The following is a 23,114-nucleotide window of genomic DNA, read 5'->3' as shown; positions in this document are numbered from 1 at the left end:
TGCACTGCCTGACCCTGCCCCTCTGGGTCACCTGCCCACTGCCCACCTTGACCAGGGGCTCTCACACAGGTGGAAGGAAACAAAATCCACGTTCTGACACTTCACTCCCAGCAAAATTTCTCTCTCCTCTCCGTTTCTAAGCCATGCAGAGATCCCAGGTTTCACCAGTGCCGTGCAGGTCACTTCCCAGAGCCCCAGGAAAACCCCAAGCTCCCAGTGCAGGGGACAAAACACATCCTGGGTGGACCAAACACAGCCTGGGTGTCCAATGACAGGACCATGACCCAGCCAGGGCTGCTGGGATAAAAACAGGCTGAAGCAGATGGCAGAAGAGATTGTTTGAGAAGCTTCTTACACAGAGCATCTCCAAAGGACTCTGGGGTGGGCAGGGTGTATGTAACTTTCTTTATCCAGCACTCTGAGTGCTGTCACTGAACGGTGCTGCTCTGCTCAGCCTGGCTGAGGTTATGGAAGAAAAGCTTGGAAAGGAATCCCAACCCCACAGAGAAGAAACATTGACCTGGAGTTTGCAGCTCAGGGAAGGAGTGGGATGGAACGAGAGCAGAGGGTACCTAAGAGCCTCTGGAGGACCACAGTTAGTGCAGGGCTGGTGGGTTTTCCTGGGTTTAATTCCTACCTCTGACATTCCAGACAAATGTCCTAAACCCAAATGTTTTCCTTCTCCCCACGTTGCAGGGTGTTTATCTCAGCACTAACAGGAAATATTCCAGCTCAGCATTCCACGGACAGCTCCAGTCCCACAGCCAACCAACACCAACATTCCCATGGCTCATATCCGGAGCTGCTCCCAGTTCCAGCTCCGTGGCAGTACCTGGATGTGTCTCTGAGCCCTTCCTTTGATGAGCATCAAAGTCTTATGCAAAAATTAATCCCCCACGATGGGCAATATCCTGTGAGGTGAGCACAGAACCTGCCTCACATCCGGGCAGCCGCCCCTGCCGAGCTCACAGGACACGTTTGCCACGAGATTCTTTTCCTGTCTTAATCCAGAACTCATCATCACTCCCCTTCCCTCCCTTTTTATCTCCTTTTTGGGTCGTGACACCGAAATACATCAGCCAAACCTTGCTGAGATCTGGGGAAGTTTGGATCTGGGAGGAGCCCACATTGTGCAGGATAAGGCTGGAAATGCTGGGATCTGTGAGGGTCACCTGGAGCAGGAGCAGCAGCCCCGACTCTCTGCTGAAACACCTGAAATCATTGCTTTAACATTACTTTAAATAATTTTAAATTATTTTAAACAGTTTTAAATGGTTTTAAACTATTTTAAATTATTGTTTTTAAAAAAGACAGGTATAAAAAAGCTGTGAAATTCAGCTTTTAAATCCGAGCACTGCATCTGCCAGAGCTGCAACTCTGTGGGCAGGGGCTGGAGAACACAAAGGGCACACACGGATGTGGCACAGCCTGGCCACACACTGATTTTAATTCAGCACAGAAAGATCTGTCTTATCAGTATTTTTTTCCCCTGGCAATAAATCTTTTGTTCTCATTTTTCTTAATACCACAGCACTGATTTTTAATTTGATTTTTAGTGACACGTGGATTGGTCAGCGAAGTCAAACACACAAGAAGGAAGGGCCTCTCCTTTCTTAAATTCCACAGGTTTTTGGGGACTTCTTTGCCCTCCCTAAGCAGGAAGAAATATCCAGGAATTTCAATTCTAACACTGCCCCCCAGGACGAGGCATGGCTTTACCTGGAAGACTGTGAGGATGGCAGCAGGGAAGGTATCGAAATTGGTGGTTGGAGTTTCATCTTGGAAATTGAACCTGGGGAGAAGGGAGAAAACAAAACCGGACTGGGTAGGGACAAGCAGCTCCAGGCAGCCTTGGAATAGCCTTTAACACCCCATAAACCAAGTCAGGGAGCACCATTTGTTCCACCTGGCTACATACAACACCCCAGGCGAGCTCAGCTGGGAACATCTCAGAAGGTGTTTAACAAAACCATCAGCAAAAACTCAATTTCATTCCCAGAGAAAATTCCAGTGCTTTGAAAATCCATTTCCATCCCCAATTAAAATGAACAATCAAAATCTCCAACGATTTTGCAGAACGAACCGTTACAAGAAGTTTTCATCCTCAAGTGTGTAAAAGCCCAAATTGAAATTCCCCTCTCAGTAGAAAATTTCTTTTTAATATTTTAGAGATAAAATCAGGATTGACTGGGAAAATCAAAGACCAAACAAAACCATTTCATTATTTCAGTTCAGAACCGATGCTGGAGTTTAAATAACACTGTGATGGTTCTTGCTGCAAAATCCACCACAGCTGCCATTTCTAATGAGAATAATCAGATCCACCAAAACTGTGTTTTCCAGCAGGAAAATATTCCGAGTGGATAAATATTGTGGCACTCTGGTTATCAGGGAAAGAACCAGGACGAAAAGCTGCCTCCCCCAGTCCTGGTTCAGCTCTGGGTGTACTGGGGGCCATGGGATGATGGAGGAGCTTCAAACTGGGGCCATTCCTCCTTAGGGAAGAATTCAGCTCCAGGGAGAACACCAGAACGGGAATTATTTCCCTATAAACCAGCCCTGTAATCAGGGATGTGGACACTTCCAGGCAGAACAAAGATCCCTCAGACTCACTGTCCTCCAAAGAGCTGCATCCCCAGCAGAGCGAAGACCACGATGAACAGGAAGAGCAGGAAAAGCAAACTGATGATGGATTTCATGGAGTTCAGCAAGGAGACCACCAGATTCCTCAGGGAATTCCAGTACCTGCGTTGGATCAGAGCAGCCAGGGGAGAACATGAGTGGGGAAGAGCCTTTGGTGAGAAACTAACAGGAATTATTTCCAAAGGAACAAGGGGAAATGGCCTCAAGTTGCACCAGGGGAGGTTGAGGTTGGATATTTTTCATGGAAAGGGTGGTCAGGCATTGGAAAAAGCTGCCCAGGGCAGTGGGGGAGTCCCCATCCCTGCAGGGATTTAATCGAGGTGGCACTTGGGGACACGGTGCATTCAGGCACTGGGATAATGCAGGATTCCCCTTGGGAGCTGCAGGGAGCTGGCTCTGGTCACACAATCAACTCAATTCTGTCATGGCAGGTGGAAAATCCACTGGATTAGGGCAGGGGAACTTCAGCAGCAGTGCCTTGGGAGTGGCACTTGCTGTCCTGAGAAGGGGCAGAGCCCTCGGGTCGGTTTGTGAAGTTAAATCTCTTCTCCCAAGGAACGAGCAATAACAAGAGGGAACGGCCTCAAATTGTGCCAGGGAGGTTTAGGTTGGGTTTTGGGAAAGATTTCTTCATTAAAAGGGTTGTCAAGCCCTGGCCAGGCTGCCCAGGGAGTGGTGGGCTCACAGTCCCTGCAGGGATTTAAAAAGCTGCAGATGTGGAGCTTGGGGACACGGGTGAGTGGTGGCCTTGACCCCAACGGTTGGACCCGATGCTCTTGAAGGTCTTTTCCAACCTAAATGATTCCTCCCTTTATTCATTGTGCTGACTAAAATCAGTGGTCAAAAATGGCAAAAGTAAAATCGTAACTTGCAAAAACGTCCAACATTTTTACAAAGTACAGCAAGCAGCAGCAGCAAATCTCAGCAGCTCTGGGTACAACGAACTGGTGATAACTGCTCTGAATTCACTGCAAAGCCAGGAGTGTTCTCCACGTGAAATCAGCGCCAAGGTAAATCCCAGTGACATTTTTGGTGCTGGTACCCACCTGTTCTGCTGGACATTTACAGAATTTAAAGTTTCCACCCTGTTTGTCCCAGAGCACAACAAATGACACAGTGCCACACACAAACCCAGGATCTGAATATTAATTAGCAAGAAACAATTAGCAGGTAAAAATCAGCCCCACAGAGCTACAAAACTTGTTCCTGGTTACTTCAAATGTTTTGCTCAAATTTTCTTTATCTATTTCAGGTGGTTGGGGTATTTTTGGAGGGAGGGGCTGTTCCTCCTCCTGTTACTTCAAGAATTCGGGGAGTGATGGAAAGAAGGGAGGACTGAGGAGGCAATGGTGTAAAAAATAAGGTGGAAAACAGCAGCAGGAGCTGAATTTGTCATCAATTTCCACAGCACGCCTTAGAAATCCTGCAGGAACAGCTCTGGATGGATTTGGAAGGGGCACAGGAGCTCTTTGCTAATGCCAGCACACATTAACTCAAGGCAGGAGCATGGAAACAACAGAAAAGCTGTGGTAACCTGAGTGAAAATTCCACCTCAGAGTCTCCAGGCTGAAAAACTCCGGCATTCCCAGCCCAGGCAGCGGGAACACGGATCAGATTTGGTGGCTGCTCAGCCCGGGGATTAGCACCCAGCAATCCCCAGGGAATTAGGCTTTTCCAGAGCCTAAATACTTAAGGAATTGTCAGCAGATCAGTGGGGAGCTGATGGGACTGAGGAATTACATAAAACTTGGGGTTTTTTACCACAAAATACAAGTGGTAACGTGAGATTTTTGATTTAAACAAGCTTCAAGATAAAGCAAGGAAGGACATTCTGCTGTCAGCCCACTGAGCAACCAAGGGTGGACAAAGCTGGACGTGAGGCTGGGGAGAGAAAGGGCTGCTAAAATTCCTTGTGGATGCAAATCCAGGCTCAGGAATTCCCAAAATTCCCAACTGTGCCCAGCCAAGGAAAGGGGAAATTCTGCATCTGCAGCTTTAATCTGCTCCTGTCCCCCAGTGCAGACTTTGGAGGATGGCACAGGCAGGGTTTTGTGCCAGCTACTCCAGGGGGGTGGAGCATTGGTTGTTTGGATTATTTGTAACTTTTTAGCAATTTAATTATTAATTTGTGGTGCGTAAGCGTGGAAAGCACTCCTCCTGGCCCTGGGGCTGCTGACACAGATGTCCTGGGGTGCTCAAAGGTGGCTGTGAGCGCCAAAGGAGCTGCACTTACTTTGTCACTTTGAAAATCCTCAGCAGGCGCAGGGCTCTCAGGACGCTGATGCCAAAGGAGGTTCCCGGCTTCACTGCAGCCCAAATGACCTCAAAAATGCTGCCCACGATGACCTGCAAGGAGAGACCACTTTACAGAGGGCAGAACTGCTGCTGAGCTCCCTGTGAGGCTTCCAGAGAGGCTCAGGAGAGCTCAGGACTCGCAGCTCGAGCTGTTCCTTATAAAAATTTCAGGAGAATCCTAAATTAGCCAGAAGAAGTGGAAAACTTCATCCCAATTTTCTCCATCCCAGTCTGGCCATAGCCAGGAGGAGAACACCCAGTGATTTTTACACAGATAGGAACTTGTTGCTTTCTTCTCTACCTTAAAATACCTTTTTTTGAAGGACACTGTAATTTTTAATCATATTTTTTAACACTGGCTCAACTGCAAATGCCAACAGTTCATTTTCCCATCCCACACAACCTTGCAGAGGTGCAGGGGGGCATTGCCCCATCCTCCCCTCCCTATCAGAAGGACTAAAACTCCTCATCTCCAGCAGCTCTGGGTAAGTTCTACCAGAACCTTCTGGCACCTGAGAGTCTTTAGGAGAGCAATCAAAGCAATAATTATGATGAGATCCTGCAAAGCCTCTGGCACACACATCCCATCACCTGCCTGGCCCTCAGCCTCGGGGCACTGAAAAAACTGTCCTGAATCAAGGTGGGTTTTTAAAGTTTTGGTTTGGCTCGTTGGTTTAAGGATGGCAGAGGATTCACCTCAAGCAAGGAAAAAATCTCCTCAGAAATCCTTTATTAGGAAAAGGACAAGCAGAGATGGGTTAAGCACAGCTGGGAAGGACAATTAAGCCCACACAGTTTTCTGCAGAGTTAATAGGATCAAACAGGCATTTCCCTGCCAGTTGCTCTATAATTCACATTTACCCAACATTCCTGAGCTCCCACTGCCCGTGGGCCCCACCATGAAAACCAGTTTTGAACTGGCTGTCACCAGAGCCGAGCTGGTTTGTGGAACATTAATGGGGGGAGCAGGGCTGGGAGCTCCTTTCATGGACAGGAGCTTGGATGTCTTTTGAAAATTCCAGCACTGCTTGACTGCCCTGCAACACACGCTGTGCCCTGAGCTTCCAGAAAATACAGAGGGAAAGGGAGATCCCCAACAGTTGATGATTCCCCTGTCTCCCATCTGAAGAAGGAGGAACTAAAACTTCTCTCCCACCACTGGGAATCCCTCATGAACCAGCACAAACCTTTCCTCAGCCCCTCCACATCCCACTGGTAATTAATTTTCCTCAGCAGGCCCTCCTGGGAGCCTGTTTCACACCAGACCCCACCGGGCTGGTGCTCCCCGGGCTGATGTTGCTCTGATTTGTTGTTTCACCCTTTGCATCTCGATGGTTTGTCAGACAAAACTGGGCACAGCCCTCTGTGATGTTCCAGTGCTGAACTCATTCTGGGGGCTGGAAGGTGGGTGAGGGAGGAAAAAACACAAGCAGAAGGAGGATCCCTATGGATTCTCTGAAGGAGGAAGAATTAGCAACAGATCAACAACAGCTTTCCCTCCTGGGAAACCCTCGGCAAAGCTCGCTGCCAGTGCTGCACACCCCACAGAGCTCAGAGACCTCGTAGGTTCAGCTTCTGCTCTGTGCAAGCTCCTAATCACCTGTCCCTGACAAGCTCCTGTTGTGGAAGGAGCACCCTGGATTGAGGGATCCAAGGAAACTGGCAGCCAGCCTGGGGGGCAGCTCAGAGCCCAGCCAGTGCAGGGTATCAACCTCACGTCAGTCACAAGGCAGCGACACCACGAATGGACAATTTGTGGACAGTCTGGGCATTGTCCCTGAGCTGTGCAGGACAACCGGTGCCAACCCCCTGAGCCACCACAGCTGCCAGGACACCCTGGAGAGTCCCACACTTGGGACGGCCTCGTGCAACACCTCGGGCTGTCAGGCAGGGGTGGGTGATTTAACCTCTGTTTACTCTGAGCTTTGCTGCTGTCACAGCCTAAAAGAGAATGAATTGGCCCTGCTCAGAGCCTTGGATTTAGGAGGGTCACTCGCTGAAGGTGACAACACCTCGTCCTCCCCGTGGGAGCACAGGAATTTTGCTCTGTGAGGAAGAGAGTTGCCCCTTTTGGCAGATAAAAACCAGAAACAACAGAGGATGTCAGAGCAGGGCTGGGTGAGGAGCACAATGCCCTGCCCCATTCTCCCTTTGCCGTGGCTGCATCTAAAGCTCCATATCTGGATTGTTACAACAGCCCGAGTCCTGCTCAACCCACGCTGGAGATAAGAGAGGCCGAGTTCTCCTCTGCGAGCACAGATTAGAGCTAATAGCTTTTAATGAATAAATTAACATCCACACGCGAGGCTCTTTGTCAGGCACAGCCAAACCCAGCCCCGCTGCTCACACCAGAGCTGCAGTTTGAGCCTGGACTCCTGCACTGAAAGGATTTGAATTATTGCCCTGCTGTCACCTCATCAGGTGTTCACTCTTCTGCTCCTGGTGCTGTCTGAGAAGCGCTGCCTGTGTGATTCAGGGTGAAGGCTGCTCAGTGCGTGACAGGGGACATGAGCAGGAAGATGTGTGGGGGTTGATTTTTTTTTTGTCTTTCAATCAGCTCATTGAAATGGGAGGGAGAGAATCTCCCGGCAATCAGAGCACTCAGGGGTGCTGATGCTGCGAACACCCTGGGGCTGGAGGAAATGAAATCCCCCAGCTGTCACATCCCTTCCAAAAGGATGATAACGAGGGAAGCTTAATGCATTTCGCTGCTGCTAATTTATACAGGGACTGCTCCCCGCAGGAGACACTCCCAGCACCACTTCCCGTGGATTTCCATACTCATCCTTAAACGCCCGGCTCCTGAATAACGGGAGAGACACCTGCTTTCCACTGGGAGGTTTTTCAAGGACAGGGAGTCACAGGACAGAGGCTTCCCACTGGCAGAGAGCAGGGTTAGACGGGATATTGGGAAGGAATTCTTCCCTGTGAGGGTGGGGAGGGGTTGGAATGGAATTCCCAGAGCAGCTGTGGCTGCCCCTGGATCCCTGGAAGTGACCAAGGCCAGGTTGGAGCAAGCTGGGACAGTGGAAGGTGTCCCTGCCCATGGCAGGGGGTGGGAACGAGATGATTTTAAGGTCCCTTCCAGCCCAAACCATCCCATGATTCATCCACCCAGCTGAAGGTTACTCACCCCAAAGTCAAAGCAGTTGAATGAAGAGTGGAAGTAGTTCCTTGGCCCCAGGCCGTACATCTTCAGAGACATCTCGGTGAGGAACAGCCCCAGAAAAACAAACTCTGCGAAATCTGGAAACAGGAAAAGAGATTCAATCGATCCACGAGCCCTTGGTGGGCAGAGCTCTTCATGTGGGGAACTTTTTGTTCCTTTTTTCACAGCACCGAGGGCCTCCTGGCTGAAGAAAATCCCAGTGCAGTGGCAAACAGGAGCCAGGGCCAGTTTTTCACCATTATTTCTGTGTGTCCATGAGCTGTGTGCAGCCTCAAGAGCTGCACCTGTACTCCTGGGTGGGGGCAGGAGCATTAAATAATATTCTCATCGTCTCTGTAAAGGAATTTCATAGGAAAGCCCTGGATCTGATATTTTTAAAGGTCAAATTTAATTGCAAAGATGTTTTGGGACTTCTGTACTTGCAAGAGATGGAGACTTTTGGGTGTGGGGTGTAATTTTCTGTGGCAGCCTCTGATGATAAAAATACCTTTCTACCCAACAGAAGCGCTGACTCTGAGGGCTCACATTCAGAGGTGTTGTGTCTCCTGTTACCACATTTATTTTTATTATGCCTTTATAGCCCTGTAATTATGGAAGAGCCTGTTCTGGTTCCTTTTCCTTCACATATCCCAGGCTGGGAAGCTTTTGATGGGAAAATTTATCACCTATGATGAAACAAAGGGCAGAAGGAGCAGAGCTGGAGGCTTCAATTTCCACAGCAAGTTTTGAGGACTTGAAGCTCCAGCAAACGCTGCCTTTGGCATTTTAAGTTTGGATCTGGAGGCCAACAAGCAACAGCAAGAGTGAAACGTTAAAAGCAAAAAAAAAAAAAAGCCAAAAAAAGGGCAAAGCCCACCTACACTACCAAGAAAAACCAAGCAGCAGAAGGCAAACATCTCTCTCTAAAGAAAAGATGAGGACAAGAATCAAACCTCGAAAGGTGGGGATTAATCACCTCGTTTAGCACAGCACAGGAGGTTCTCAGAGGCTGCAGCAGCACAGATGCCACAAGAAAGTCTCCTGTAACTTCAGTTTTATGATTCCAGGAACCATAAAGAGGAGATGGTGCCAAGCTTTACTCAGAGGTGCACAGAGACAGACAAGGGGCAACAGATACAAGGAAAATTCCAGCTGGATAATCCTGGATTCCAGGTGCTTTGCACTCTGGGGCAGCTCCGATCTCTGCTCCTGGGCCACGGACAGCACCCAGGGAGCGGCTGGAGCTGGGCCAGGGCAGGCTCAGGCTGAGAGCAGGGAAAGGTTCTTCCCCCAGAGGGTGCTGGGCACTGCCCAGGCTCCCCAGGGAATGGGCACGGCCCCGAGGCTGCCAGAGCTGCAGGAGCGTTTGGACAGCGCTGCCAGGGATGCCCAGGGTGGGGCTGTTGGGGGGTCTGTGCAGGGCCAGGGGCTGGATTGATGATCCTGGTGGGTCCCTTCCAGCTCAGCACATTCCATGATTCTCTGACCTCCTGCAGCTTCAGCTCAGTGTGGGGAGAGACAGAGGAGGGAATGAGGGTCCTTCCCACCTGCCTGGATTTCCATTCCCAGGTTTCCACATCCATATGGAGTGAGCAGAGCTGGCCCAGGTCCATCCTGTACTGCTGGGAGTCTTTGGAAATGGTTCGAAAAATGCAGCTTCAATTACCCAAAAAATAAAAAGGGCTTTAAAATTTTAAATTTTAAATGAAAGCCAGTCATGGAACACCATGGGCATAAAGTTCCCTGAAATCCAGGAAGCAATAATGAGATGAGAGAGGTTTTATCAACACCTTAGTGAGTAGCCTGCAAAAGGACACTCGTGCCAACATTTGCAAACGGGGAGGAAATTTCAGGCGAGTTTTAATTATCCCATGTGAGCTGCTCTCCTTGAAAACAGGAGCAAGATCATTAAAGGAGACTCTCAAAGGCAACGTGTTCCCAGCTGAGGAGTAAGATGACAAAATCTGAGATTCAAAGCCTTTTTCCTAGGAAGAGGGCAGGCTCCACCCTCTGGATCTCAGTGCTCAGGGAAGGGCATGGGCACAGGAGCAGGACAACTGCCTCTCACCTTGAGCTTGGAGCTTTTGAGGAGAAGCATCTTCACACCTGACCAAGCTGCAACTTTTCTCTCCTTTCTGACAGGAGAGATGCAAGGACTGAGTGAGGAAACCGCTGTCTCCAGCACCAAGGATCCCAGAGCAGGGAGTTACCCCCAATTATGCTGGAAATCCATCTGACCGTCCATCCGCTCTGGTGAGGCCCCACCTGCAGAGCTGCCTCCAGCCCTGGGACCAGCAGAAGGACATGGAGCTGCTGGAGAGAGTCCAGAGCAAACCATGGAGCTGCTCCCAGGGCTGGAGCCCCTCTGGAGCCAGGCTGGGAGAGCTGGGGGTGCTCACCTGGAGAGGAGAAAGCTCCAGGGAGAGCTCAGAGCCCCTTCCAGGGCCTGAAGGGGCTCCAGAAACTTTGGTTTCACACTCAGCAGCTGGTGCTTAGCAGAATGACTTCCAGGGGAAGACTCCCTATCCCAAGGATTGATATCCAGCCAATGCTTTGAGACCTTGTTTAATCAGCTGATAAAAAACTTAAAATCATAGGGAGAGGTTGTGGATCCTACAGGAAGCAATGCACAGCCCCCAGCTCTGTCTCATGTCTAGCAGGGAGATTCTCATCCTCTTATCTCTGCCCCAGCCTCACCTGTCAGAGCCACACCTCAGGTGCCCCCCAGATTCTTCCACAGAACCACAAAAACCCTCAGTGATATTTTTTAACTGCAAATTTGCACCAACAGACCTCAGGACACTTTGCCAAGACAATTACCATCATTCCAAAGGAGGAATAAAGGAGGAAGGAACCAAGGATTAATGTTCAGTCCCCGCTCCAGCAGGAGGCTGAACAAACCCCGGGTATCAGCAAGTGCAAGGTGTCACCATCAGACTGACACATCCTGCAAATCCAGGATATCATACAAGAAAAAAGCGAGAAAGCTGGCAAAACAGAATCAAGAAATATTTGATTCTATTAAAAAAAACCAACATATAAAACCCAGGAGATGTTTAAAACTCAGAGTATCTAAAAACCAACTTCCTTCTGCTGCTCTTGCAAGAGCCACCCTTGGCCTTTCCCAGCTGATGAATTCCAGCTCAGAGCCCAGAACTGGCAGCAAGAGCTGAGTCTCAGCAGGTACCAGATGCTACAAATCACAGCCCAGTGAGGCTGGCATGGAAGGAAGCAAAATCCAGACCCTGAACTCCTTGGGCAGAAGGAATTGGCTCCATGAAGAGGCTGCTGCATCCAACACACGATTCCTTCTGAGAAGGCCCTGCCTAAATAATTGAAAATGCAATTTTGTTGTTTGGACCTCCTGGTGTTCAGACATCAGCTAATTTCATTTGCCTTAATCAAAAGCATTTTGTGATGTGATTTAAGGAGGCAAAGTTTGATACAAACACTCTTATTTCATTTCCAAGTTGTGCTGTTGGCAAAGGCCATGCAAGCACCCCTTCACCCCACACCTTCGAATTAGGCTCCTAATTAGAGCTACCAGCTCCTTTTTGTCAATCACCCATGCATTAATTCCATTTCTGCCGTCTCCCAGCCCAGTGCCATCAGAAGCAGGTGCTAAGCCTGACACTTCCCTCTCCTCACTTCCCTCTCCCATTAAACCGAGCAGGAGAACCTCAGCGGGGCAAAGCTTCCCCCTTTTCGACCAAGCAGATGTGAAATGCTCAGCAGACAGAAATAAATATGCTCCAGAAAGCCTTTTCCTTGCAAATGCTGCATATTGATATCCAGAGGGAGCTGGGTCTTCACTTCAAAGGGAACAACAGCACCAAAAAAAGGCCAAATTGCCTCAAACATGAGCATTGGGCAGGGAAGAGGCTCTCGGGCCATAATGGCTCAAATCCTGGATTTATCAGAGAGGAGACATTGTGGATTTTGGGTTCAGACCTCCATAAATTAAGGAGCCAGTAAGGATCCCTGCAGGATTAGCTAGAGAAGGGAGAGAGCTTTGGGAAGGACAGGCCCCGAGTGAAACCTCAATGATCCAGTGCTGAAACCTCCTCCCCACGGCCCCTAAAACCCACCCCACAGGTCCAGAGAGCTCTGGTCCCAACTTTATCCCACAGCTTTAGCCAGAGGAAGAGGAGAGCACCCCCAGCCCCATCCCTGGGGCCTCCAGCTGCTTCCACACCAGGAACTGCTGCACATTTCCAAAGGCACAGCCCTGAGTGAAACCCTTCACTCTGCACCTCCGCTGGGTCCCCAGGATGGATTCGGAGGGGAGCACAGCTGAAAATTCACCTTTGCTGCTACCAGACCTCAGTGATGCCATCCTAGAGTTGGTTTCTGACAGAAATCTCTTCTTTCTCACAGTATTGGCAGTGGTGGAAATGAACATGAAGAAATGATGATAAAATCATTAAATATATGCACGAAATATATTCTTTTATAGTCAACTGCAGCTTATTTAACCAAAGTTCTGTGCTTCAGTGAGCAGTGTCCATCTACAGCATGAAAGAAATCCTATTTGGCCCTGGAGTCCTTTCCATACAGAGAAGGAGAATCTCTGATCAAATTTGAGGATAATTACAAGGGCATAAAGTATGGCCTGTTATTAATCATACCACAAGAATTCAAAGAATTCCTCATCAGTTCTTTCAATAAGGCTAAAGAAATCCCAAGCCTCTCTCCAAAGCTCTGGCAGTCCTTTTTCCAAAGCAGTTGTAGAGATATGGAGCATCAAGCAGAGGAAGCTAATCAGAACAATTCAAAACAGAAAAGTTAAAAGAAAAGACCAAGGGAAAAATAAATCAATGCAGACCCGTAGGCTTTTACCAACTGTTCTTTAAGTAAAATTAATTTGTAATGTAATTAAACTTCTCCCCAGAGGGACAGGTATAATTGAATCAGAGGTGCCTGGGCAGAGTTACAGGGTTTAGCAGATCCTCAGAGGCTTTCCCATGCTCCTCTCCTGATGCTGCAGTTCACAAAAAGCCTCCTTGGTTCATTCCTAAGCACCTTCCGTGGAACAACATCATTGGGATTTTTGATTTCTCTCTTGCTCTGCATCAGACCAGCCACATCCTGCTCCTCTGCAGCGACGCTCCCTCATCATGGATTAACTTTAAAGCCATTTTTAAACTCTGTCACTCTCACACTTAAAGGATTTTGCCAAGTATTTCCAGGAGCTGTTTAAAATCCCCTGGGTTTGTGCTGTCTCGTTCTGCCCCTGTCTAATGGATTTGTGCACAAATCTTGGGCAGAACGGGGCTTTCCAGGAGCATTCCTGGAGGGCTCAACCCCAGCTGGGCTCCTTCCCAGCTGTTTGTGCTGCAGAGTTACCCAGGCAGGAGTGAGGGGGCACATCCAGTCTGTCCATCAGTGCAACAGCAAAACAACCAGCAAAGTCCTTAAGGCATCAAATACTCCCTGCAGTCAGTATTCACTTCAAGATTTGTAGGAAAGATGATGCTATGAAAACTCTGCCATCCCCCAGGAAAGGGGGTAGAAAGGTTGAGGTCATCCCCAATGAACAGCCAGCTGTGAATTTAGCTCCTCATCCTGCAATTCAGGAGGGTTTGGAGGTGTGGGACACTTGGAATTTAAGAGGTTGAATGCATAGGCCTCTGCAGGACAAGTCTCCAAAGTTCTTTGTTCTAAAATCACACTAAAATAGGTTTCTGCCAAGAGCTTCCACTGCACTATTCCATAGGACAGAGCAGAGACAATCATCCCCAAAATGAACCCACAGAGCCTCTGCTTCCTGTCTTGGAGAAAACCATCTTAAAAAATAAAACAAACCCCAAAACAAAAACATAAACCACCCCCCAAAATCCCACAACAAACAAAAATTATCTGGTGTACATTAGAATTTCCATGATGACCATTCATGGAGAGATTTAGATGGGATTTTGGGCAGGAATTGTTCCCTGGGAGGGGGGGCAGGCCCTGGCACAGGGTGCCCAGAGCAGCTGGGGCTGCCCCTGGATCCCTGGCAGTGCCCAAGGCCAGGCTGGACATTGGGGCTTGGAGCAGCCTGGAATAGAGGGAGGTGTCCCTGCCCATGGCAGGGGTGGCACTGGGTGACATTTGAGGTCCCTTCCAACCCAAACCAGTCTGGGATCTCTGGGTTTTATTCTCTTTGTCACAGTGACCAATCTTGTACCACCCTGTCTAAAAACCTGATGCGAGCACCCACAAAACCTTTCCCTATTTTTGGATAACCTGTTTTCTCCTGTGACCCACACTGGGCTGCCCCTCCCCAGTGCCAGTGTTGTTTCCAGCAGTGTTTAATATCTGAGAAAGACGTGGAGCTCCTGGATGAACAGCAACGAAGATGATGAGGGGACTGGAGCATCTCTCTTCCGAGGACAAGGCTGAGAGAGTTGGGGCTGCTCAGCCTCGAAAAGAGATGACTGAGAGGAATCTTATCAAAATATCTGCAGGGAGGGCTCTGAGCAGGGCCCAGGCTCTGCTCCCTGGGGCCCAGCAATGGCACCAGAGCAACGGGCAGGGACTGATCCCAGAAAGTTCCACCTGAACATGAGGAAGAATTTCTTCCCTGTGAGGTGAACAAGTTGCTCAGGAGGGTCTGGAGTGTCCCTCATGGGGATATTCCAGAGCCATCTGGGCACAATCCTGTGCCCTGTGCTCCGGGATGGCCCTGCTGCAGAGGGGAGGTGGCACCAGGTGACCCCTCTCAGGTCACTTCCCTGCCCCGTCCTGGGATTTCTTTCAGGGAATTGCAGGGGATGATTTGTGAAACCCCTGTCCATGAGCTCTCACAGGTGATGGTGCAAAGATGGCTGCGAGGATGCTGAGACTTTAACCCCCAAGAAATCCCAATTTCTGCTGGTTTTCTGCCTCTTCCATTAAATATAAGGCAGTGGGATCCCCCACTCCCAGCTCAGTGGGATTCTACACCAAGAAATTCAAACTTGCTGCCCAAGTGCTTCTGAAACTAATCGACCTCACTGGGTGTTATGGGCACATGCAGAGCTCCTGAAAAATGGATCCATCCCTAATTCCAACCTTCCCTACTGTTTGTCTTCAGCTGGGATAGATTGGATAGATCTGATTTGCAGCCTCTATCCCAGATAAATTTCCCACCTGGAGGTGAATCTTTAATTCCAAGAGACAGAACCAGCCCTTCCAGCCCTCACTGGAACATTAAGGAGTTTCTGGCTCATGGATTTCTTTCCAATCCCTTGGAAAAGCCACTGGATAAGGTGCTCCCAAAACTGAGTTTTGGAAATCTGAAACCTTTTTTTGGAGTTGAAAGACTTCCAGTGTGGGGTTTGTTTCCTCAACATTTAGTCCCAATTCCAGAGGAAATCCTAATCCTCAAGCTTGTAATTACTCTGCCAATCTAGCTTATTATTTCCTCTGGTAAATCGAGGTAATGAATAAGCAAGAGTAACTTCTCTGTATGGTCTGTCTCTCTTTTCACTAGAAATCTTGCCCAAAAAAAAGACTTGAAAGAAGTTTCTGTCCTTATTATGCATCTCTCATTAGAGCTCCATTACCTGGTGGCATTAAATATTTCAACCAATATTAATAAGGAGCTTTTGATGTCAGAGCAGTCAGTATTCCTCACCTTTTAGGTCTAGTGAAAAAAAAAAACCTTCAAAAGTTTGCCTTCCTAAGACCTGAGGATCTGAGGAAAGAAATATTTAAGTATCTAATTTATAGAGAAACCAAGGCAAACTAGGTAGATAAGCATCTTTAAAGATCGAAACCAACATTGTGAAGACTGTTGGAAATATTTGGGTTTTTTTTCTTCCCAGTCTTCTGTTTGCTTTTTTCAGAAGTTTTACTTGAATTTTCATCTGGTCCAGTGCTGAACAACAGATTTGTTCTTGGCCATTTTACGGGGTCAGAAGTGGCCAAAGGAATGGCTTTGTCCTCAATAACTCCCATGAAACAAAAAGTTCAGCATGTTCTTACCTGAGGAATTTCTAGGAGTTTCCCAGGAGTCACAGCCTCCAAACTTCATTAAAATAAACAAAAAAGCTCCATCCCTCACCTTCCACGTTTTTTAAAACCAAGCTTTGTGAGCAAATGAGACCTCAGGGAGACACCACTTCTTCTTTATCAAAGCAATACTCAATTTAAAAAACCAAAAATCACATTTCAAAAGCACTTCTAGACTCTGAGCTCAACCAGGTGACCACAGGAACCAGCCAAAATAAAAGCTTTTGCACAAATACAGGATAACCTTCCCTCTGGGATTATTTCTGTCACAGCAGGGCACCGTGACGCCCATCCCATGTCATCACACCCCAGCAGGGAGGAGGGCATGGAACCAAAAAGGAGCTGTAAAGCTACAACCTTTCAAAGGCTCTGACAGGAATCACAGCACCTGGGGGGAATTAGTGCCTGATCCCACAAGCACTGGCAGGATTTTTATCTCCCAGGCCATTCCACCTGCTGCTATCCCGGGAATATCAGAGCTGGCAGAGCTGTGAGTGTGTCCTCAACAGGAATCACCCATTGGTGCAGGTCAGCTGCAAAAGTGACACAAATTTGCAGTTCTCTGCACACAGGTTAGACAGAACTCTGCCTCTTCCCAGGCACCATTCCCCTTCTTTTGGTGCATCCTGCTCCAGGACAAATCCTCCTGCCCCATTCCAGGACAACTCCTCCTGCCCCATTCCAGGACAACTCCTCCTGCCCCATTCCAGGACAATTCCTCCTGCCCCATTCCAGGACAACTCCTCCTGCCCCATTCCAGGACAATTCCTCCTGCCCCATTCCAGGCTTTACATCTGGCTGAATCTCAACTTTGCAATAACCTTTAGGATAACAATCCTCTCTCAAACTGATTCCATGTGCTGGTGGATATTTTTCTGAATTGTGCGATTCAATAATTTGAAATACGATTGGAAAGAGAATTGGGATTGTTCAGCCTGGAGAGGGAAAGCCTCAGAGTGACTTAATTGTGGCCTTCCAGGACCTGAAGGAGCTGACAGGAAAGGTGGGGAGAGACGATTTACAAGGGATGGAGTGCCAGGACAAGGGGAATGACTTCAAACTGCCAGAGGGCAAGGATAGATGGGATATTGGGAAGGAATTGTTCCCTGTGAGGGTGGGGAGGGATTGGAATGGAATTCCCAGAGCAGCTGTGGCTGCCCCTGGATCCCTGGGAGTGTCCAAGGCCGGGTTGGATGGGGTCTAGTGGAAGATGCCCCTGCACAGCGGGTGGAATAAGCTGAGCTTTAAGATCCCTTCCCACCCAAACCATTCCATGACTGGTGAGTCAGTAGAACCAAGCTCCGAGGGCAGCCCAGAGCCGGGACGTGCCCGCGGTGCTGCGGGATCGGAAACGCTGGAGCTGCTGAGGGAACAGGAGCTGCCAGTACTCACAGAGAGCCGTGGTGAGCTTCTCGGGCTGGTCGTAGTGCACCATGGCCACACAGAGGGTGTTGAGGGCCACCACGCAGAGCACGACCCAGTAGAAGCTCTGAGCCTTCACCATGCGCCGGATGAAGAAGCGGAACATCTTCTCCTTCCTCCTGAAGTAGGACGAGCTCTCGTTCTTGCCACTCTTCAAACTGGCACGGGCGAAGGGAGACCCTGGGACAGAAAGAAGAGTCACCACACGCCATCCCAGCAGGGGAAAGGCTGGAGGGGGTTCCTGGGCCAGCCCTGGGCACACACAGAGCCTCTCCAAGCACCCAAAACAGCTCAGCACAAAGCTGGAAATGTTGAAAATGGGCTGAGCAAGGGCATCTCGCTTGTAATGAGGGATGAAGGCTGGGATTTTCGAACTTCATGGATCAGTGCCCAGCTCCACCGTCTGAACTGGGCTTCAAACCTTTGCAGCAATCCTGGTTGTTCCAGTTAAACTCATCCCTTTTTCCTGCTTGGCAGGGACAGAGAGCAGCAGGCACAGGGGGATTTCTGCCCATGCTGTGGGCATCCTCGTGGAGCTGGGTAGGTGCAAACAGGGAAGCTGGTCCCTATTGTCCCTGCTCCAAGGACCAATTACTATGGAACTGAATGAATTTTCCTCCTTTTACTCTCCAGCCTCAGGTATTTGCTCAGCAGAGGGCTCAATCTGCCTCGGTGCATCAGATTTTGGGTGCAGCCACTCATTTGTCTCAATTCTGCCTCTATCAGCTCCATTTCCACTCCGGGCTGAAACCCTGGCACAGAGTCAAAGGTTTCAACAATAGGAAGCTGATGGAAGAAATGACTCCTGATGCCAGCTCTCCCCCTGGGCTAGAGGCACTGCTCAGATGAAAAGCCAATCTCCAGCCTGTGCTGAGGCAGGAGAAATCAGGAATGAGGGAATAAACACAGGGACCCCTTGGGGTTCCTCTGCAGCAGCCTGGGGAGGTGGTGATTGTGCCAGGCTGGCCGTGCCTGTGCCAGTGGTTTGTGGTAAGATAACACATGATTGCCCTTCCCCATCCTGGGATGGAGCATCCCAGCAGGATGAGCAGGACACACCTTGTGCTGTCCTGGACCAGGTGACTCTCCTGGGCGCTGGAGAGGGCCCAGTGACATGAACAAAGCGTTCTGGCTGCAGCAGCCAAACCTCACAGTGTGATCACCTCCATGGCAACACTTGGAAAGGGTGGGAATCTCAGCCAGCCTCATCCTGCAACATCGACCGCAGCAGCTGGAGAAAGGATGAGGCATCCAGATGTGACAGCAGCGGGTTCTCCAAGCCTCACAGCCCCACACAAGTGTGATTTTCCCCAGTGGAAAGTGAGCTCTCTGCTCCATTTCACACTTCTGGCCATCCACCAAAAGCAGAGCTGGCCTTGGCCAGGCCTTGAACAAACTCCTTGCTGAAAAACTCGGGTGTGTTCTTCTGTTGGTTTGAAAGTCCTGCCTTTGGCAGTTTGGAAAAGGAGAAATCACAGTGCTCCTCCTTTTGGACAACAAAAGGAGCCACAGGTTGGGATTTAGGCTGCTCCATAGCACAACACTCCTGAGCAGGTACAGAGCTCTTGGATGCCCAAGCCTCTCTGTACTCCCAGCCTGGCAAAGGAACAGCGCTGCCCTTTCACTGCCCCCCGCTGATCCTCCAGAAAAGCAGAGCAGTGATATTTAAACTGCTCTAACATGGAAAACATCCCCTTGTTCAGGCTTTGGTGTCTGGGAATGAATCACAGCACAGAGGGTGTGAAGCCAGTGAGAGGCTGCACACTTCATGTGGAAAGAATAAAAGCTAAGAACAACTGCAGAGAATGCTCTGGAAAGTGTTTACCACCCCAGAGCTTCATCCTGCAATCATAAAGCTCATCAAGCTGCTTGTGTTTGAATTAAAGTGCAACATTTTCAGCCAATGGCCAGAGAGAGACCTGGCAAAGTCTCCCCCACGCTGAGCTGCACCTTCACGTGGCACTCAGGGATCATTTGTTAGTTCCTCCACGCTCCTTATGCTCCCATCTGAACACGTTACAGAAAACCATCCAAAAACCCCTTTTCTCCAAACCAGCTCCTTTATGCACAATTGCCCACGTGATCTGATTGTTTATGCTCTGCATCTCAGCCTCTTCACGAGCCTGCAGAAGTGGCTGCTTGATCCATTCCTTCTTTTCTGCCTCGTTCCATGAATCAAAATCAAAACCACTTTTCCCAAGTGGGTGAAGCGCTCGCAGAAGGTGGAAAGCACTGCTGTTATTTTCCCTGCCATATGCTCCCGAGACAGTTCCCAGCTCTGCCTCGGATTATTCCCGAGCCCAGATGCTCCGTCATCCGCTGCCACCTGAAATGCTGAGCTCCAAGATCTGTTGGCGTGGCATTGGCTGCCCAGAGCCTGGAGGGACTTGGATTTGAAGGCAAAGATCTCGTAATTATTGCAACCGTGAGCAAATACCCCAGAAATGACCATTCCTTGTTATCCATGCAGGGATCCGAGGAAAAACAACAACAAACCAAACCAAAAATGCACACGGGCTGCTGCATTTTTGCCCTTTTTCAGCACCAAACCTCTCGTGGAAGTGACAGCAGTTTCAGCACAAACCCTGCAGCTCAGTGCTGGTGTCAGGAACATGCCAAGCCACGCTCATTTCCCGCAACCAGGTCTTCCTTTAAAGGGGGGAAAAAAGTCCCAGCAGCAGCTGTGATCCCTTCAAACATCAATGCCAGCTTTCCAAAGGGCAATCGAGGCACTCATGCTTTGCAAGCAGCCACGGACACGGATTCTCAAATGTGCTGTTTGCTCCTCCTGTGCATCCAGGATTTGCTGCTTCATGGGAACCAGGCTGCCAAGATATTTCTTTGGAAGATAATGAGAACATCTGCTGCTTCAGCACCAAAACAGACTCCAACAACAGGCACGGGGATAAGCAAAACCCTGACTGCAGAGCAGGCACGAGTTGCCTCTCCCACGGCTCAGAGGGTTTTGGCTCCAGTAGCTCCCTGAGGTGGGTGCTGAGCTCCCAGAGCCTCCCCTGCCAGCCCCAGAGCTGCCTCTGCCTCCCCTCCTGGGGCTGTCTCAGCAGGGAATCTGCTCTGGGAGCTGCAGGAGGGGCAGCACCTCCTCGGCCTGAAGAGCCCAGATTCAGCCCCAGCAATGCCCCTCAGGGCAGGACGCCCTGCTCTGCACTCTATCTCCAGAGCTGCCTTTCAAACTGCTTTAAGATCTTCCTCGAAGGCAAGAACAAGAGAATTGAGGCCACTGCCCAGCACTTCCCAGTGGCCACTCCCACGGGAAAGGCTGCGACACCTCATGCTGGGCATTAGTGGACAGTGGGCCTGTGGCCACTTCCTCTCCTCCCTCCAACAGTGTTGTTTGACAGATTTGGGGTTCATAAGCATGAATGAGCACGTTCCAAGCAGAATCCCGGGATGGGCAGTGCAGCAGGGATTGTCCCAAGGCTTTGCAGGGCTCCCTAAAGGGTGCAGCATGCAAGAGCTGAGCCAGGCAGCGCAGGGACAGGGTGAAGCCACGGAGCTTTTTGCTTTGGGAAGTTGAGTGCTGCTGCAGGAGCAGTGGAAGTTCATTCTCCTTCAGGAAACTGCAGCTTCTGGAGCAAAGGAGCCGCTCCAGAGGAGGAAACAGGACACGGACAGGTTCAGGTGGAGATCGAAACCTCGGGGGATGCGAAGCCAGTACTCACCAACGGAGCAAATGTCTGTGAAATGGTCCTCACCTTCTTCTGCATGAATCAGGTCGTTTTTGCTCTTCTTTATTGCGGCTCTTTTCAACACTGCGTGCAAATTAAAGAGAAAATGCCCCGTGAGGGTGCAGAGCGGATTCTCTCTCCCCCTCCCTTCACTCGCCAGGGCCAGCATTTCCTTCCCAATGCCAGCTTAAAGCTCTCCCACAAGGGTACCCGGGAGCAAACCGGACAAAACCCACAACCCTGCAGGGCCTCTGCACGCCTCGGTGCCAGGGTGCTTCATTCCTTTGACCTTCCAGCTCTTGAAGGTTTGCCAGGCACAGCTCTGCACGCAGCAGATGCAGGAGGGTGGGGGAGTCACTGCAGCCTTTCAGCACAGCACAAAGGCTGGGCAGGGTCACCGGATCTTCCCGAGCCTCACCGGGCTGGGGGATGAGTGCTGCCACCCCTGAAACTGCCAGTGCTGTTTGCAGTGGGCACCATGAGGGAGTCAGCATTTACAGAGCTCAGTTTACCACCCAGCGATGCCTCGAGGAGCAGAAAAGCTGCGTGGAGAAAGCGGCCACACATCAGTGAGCAGCCTCTCAGCAGCACCCGGTGTGCAACTCCTGCCCTCTGGGGACGGCGGAACTCTTTGAAAACACGGGTTTTTATTTTTTCCAAAAGCAGCTTTTGTGGGGAGGGAAAACAACGCTACGTTTACTCCAGCAGGGAATGAGAGCTCTGCACTGTCCACCCAGAGCACGGGGGGGGAGGGGGGCAGTGAGGCAGGAGCACTGAGGACGCTGCTCCCAGGACCACCTACCTGCAGAACCTTGAGAAGTGGCAGAAAAAAAAAAATCACGTTGGTACAGTTTGGTGACAGCTTCGAGACATACAGTAACTAAGCAGCACTTTCTATCAGCAGTAAGACACCCCACGGTGTGGTGATACAGACTGGTCCGTGGGCACACACAGCAAAGCCACTCACGCTGCAGAGACTGCCCCGGGGAGGCTCCTCCACAACATCCCCTCGCCCTACGCGGATTTTCCTGCCTGGACAGAGACGTGGATGCGCTTCCTCCTCCTAAGGGTTGTGCTTGTGTCACTTCAAGGGAACACCCAGAGCGTCACCCAGAGAGGATGCCCTGAACCTGTGATCTGGATCCATTATTTTGCCAATAACCCTTTGTGCTCCTTGCTGCCCCACCCAGCTCTAGGCTCAATCCTCCGTCCCAGCAATACCAGCTCTGGGGTCCCTCCGGCTGTGTCTGTCCCAGTACACTCCAGCATGTCCAGGGCCATCCCCAGCACTGGGATTAAAATTTTCCAAAACTCTCTAGCATGAATTGAGCAGCTTTTTATCTTCTCCCCCAGAAAACTCCTTGGTGTGTTTGGCAGTGAGGTTGTGCCATCTCTCCAGGCACCCTGGATGCCATGTCCCTCTGTTTTGGGAACTCAGAGAATTTACCAGCATAGACCTGGGCTGCTCCAAGGCTGGGAACATTCTCAGGCTCCTTTAGCTCTAGGATAGGAGGAGCCTAAGTCTCTCTGGGTCTTTACTCCGTGCCTTGCACCCACCTCGAGTTTCTCACACCTCTCAGACTGCTCTTCCAGACACAAATTCCACCTGAAGCCTGACAGCCACGTGCTGGACAGGCTGTCCCAGCTCACACACACCCCCGACACACACACGAGGACTGGCCAAGCACACCTCAGCCCTGACCTGCTGCAGCCCCAGCTCTTCCAGCCCCAAATCCTCCCCAGCGCAGGTCACCGGGCTGGCCAAGGCGGACCAGCAGCCAAGCACCTGATGCTCCGAAGAGCTGCACGGCTCGGAGCCAGGTGCAAAACCACCTGGGGACTGTCACCGGTGACCTGGGCACGCGGGGCTGTGGGGGGAAGCTGCCCCTGTGTGCCACCTAAGCCCCTGGTGATTTGCAATCCACTCACTGTTGTAGCTG

The 23,114-nt window shown here is 50.2% G+C and overlaps 1 protein-coding gene across 1 annotated transcript in view; it reads right to left on the bottom strand.

The window, feature by feature from the left end:
• Positions 1–23,114, bottom strand: part of CACNA1B (calcium voltage-gated channel subunit alpha1 B) — a 261,991-nt gene that overhangs the window by 96,970 nt on the left and 141,907 nt on the right. Inside the window, exons 10-15 of the mRNA XM_017740286.1 lie at positions 21,169–21,258; positions 17,456–17,665; positions 8,072–8,184; positions 4,877–4,989; positions 2,614–2,745; positions 1,720–1,792 (exon numbers count right to left, since the gene is read on the bottom strand). Of these exons, the coding sequence (XP_017595775.1) occupies positions 1,720–1,792; positions 2,614–2,745; positions 4,877–4,989; positions 8,072–8,184; positions 17,456–17,665; positions 21,169–21,258 (731 nt within the window). The remainder of the gene's footprint in view (positions 1–1,719; positions 1,793–2,613; positions 2,746–4,876; positions 4,990–8,071; positions 8,185–17,455; positions 17,666–21,168; positions 21,259–23,114) is intronic.

Source organism: Corvus brachyrhynchos, unplaced genomic scaffold, assembly GCF_000691975.1.
Source record: "Corvus brachyrhynchos isolate BGI_N302 unplaced genomic scaffold, ASM69197v1 scaffold305, whole genome shotgun sequence".
In the NCBI taxonomy this organism is placed as follows: Eukaryota; Metazoa; Chordata; class Aves; order Passeriformes; family Corvidae; genus Corvus; species Corvus brachyrhynchos.
This window is presented reverse-complemented; position numbering and strand designations above follow the sequence as displayed.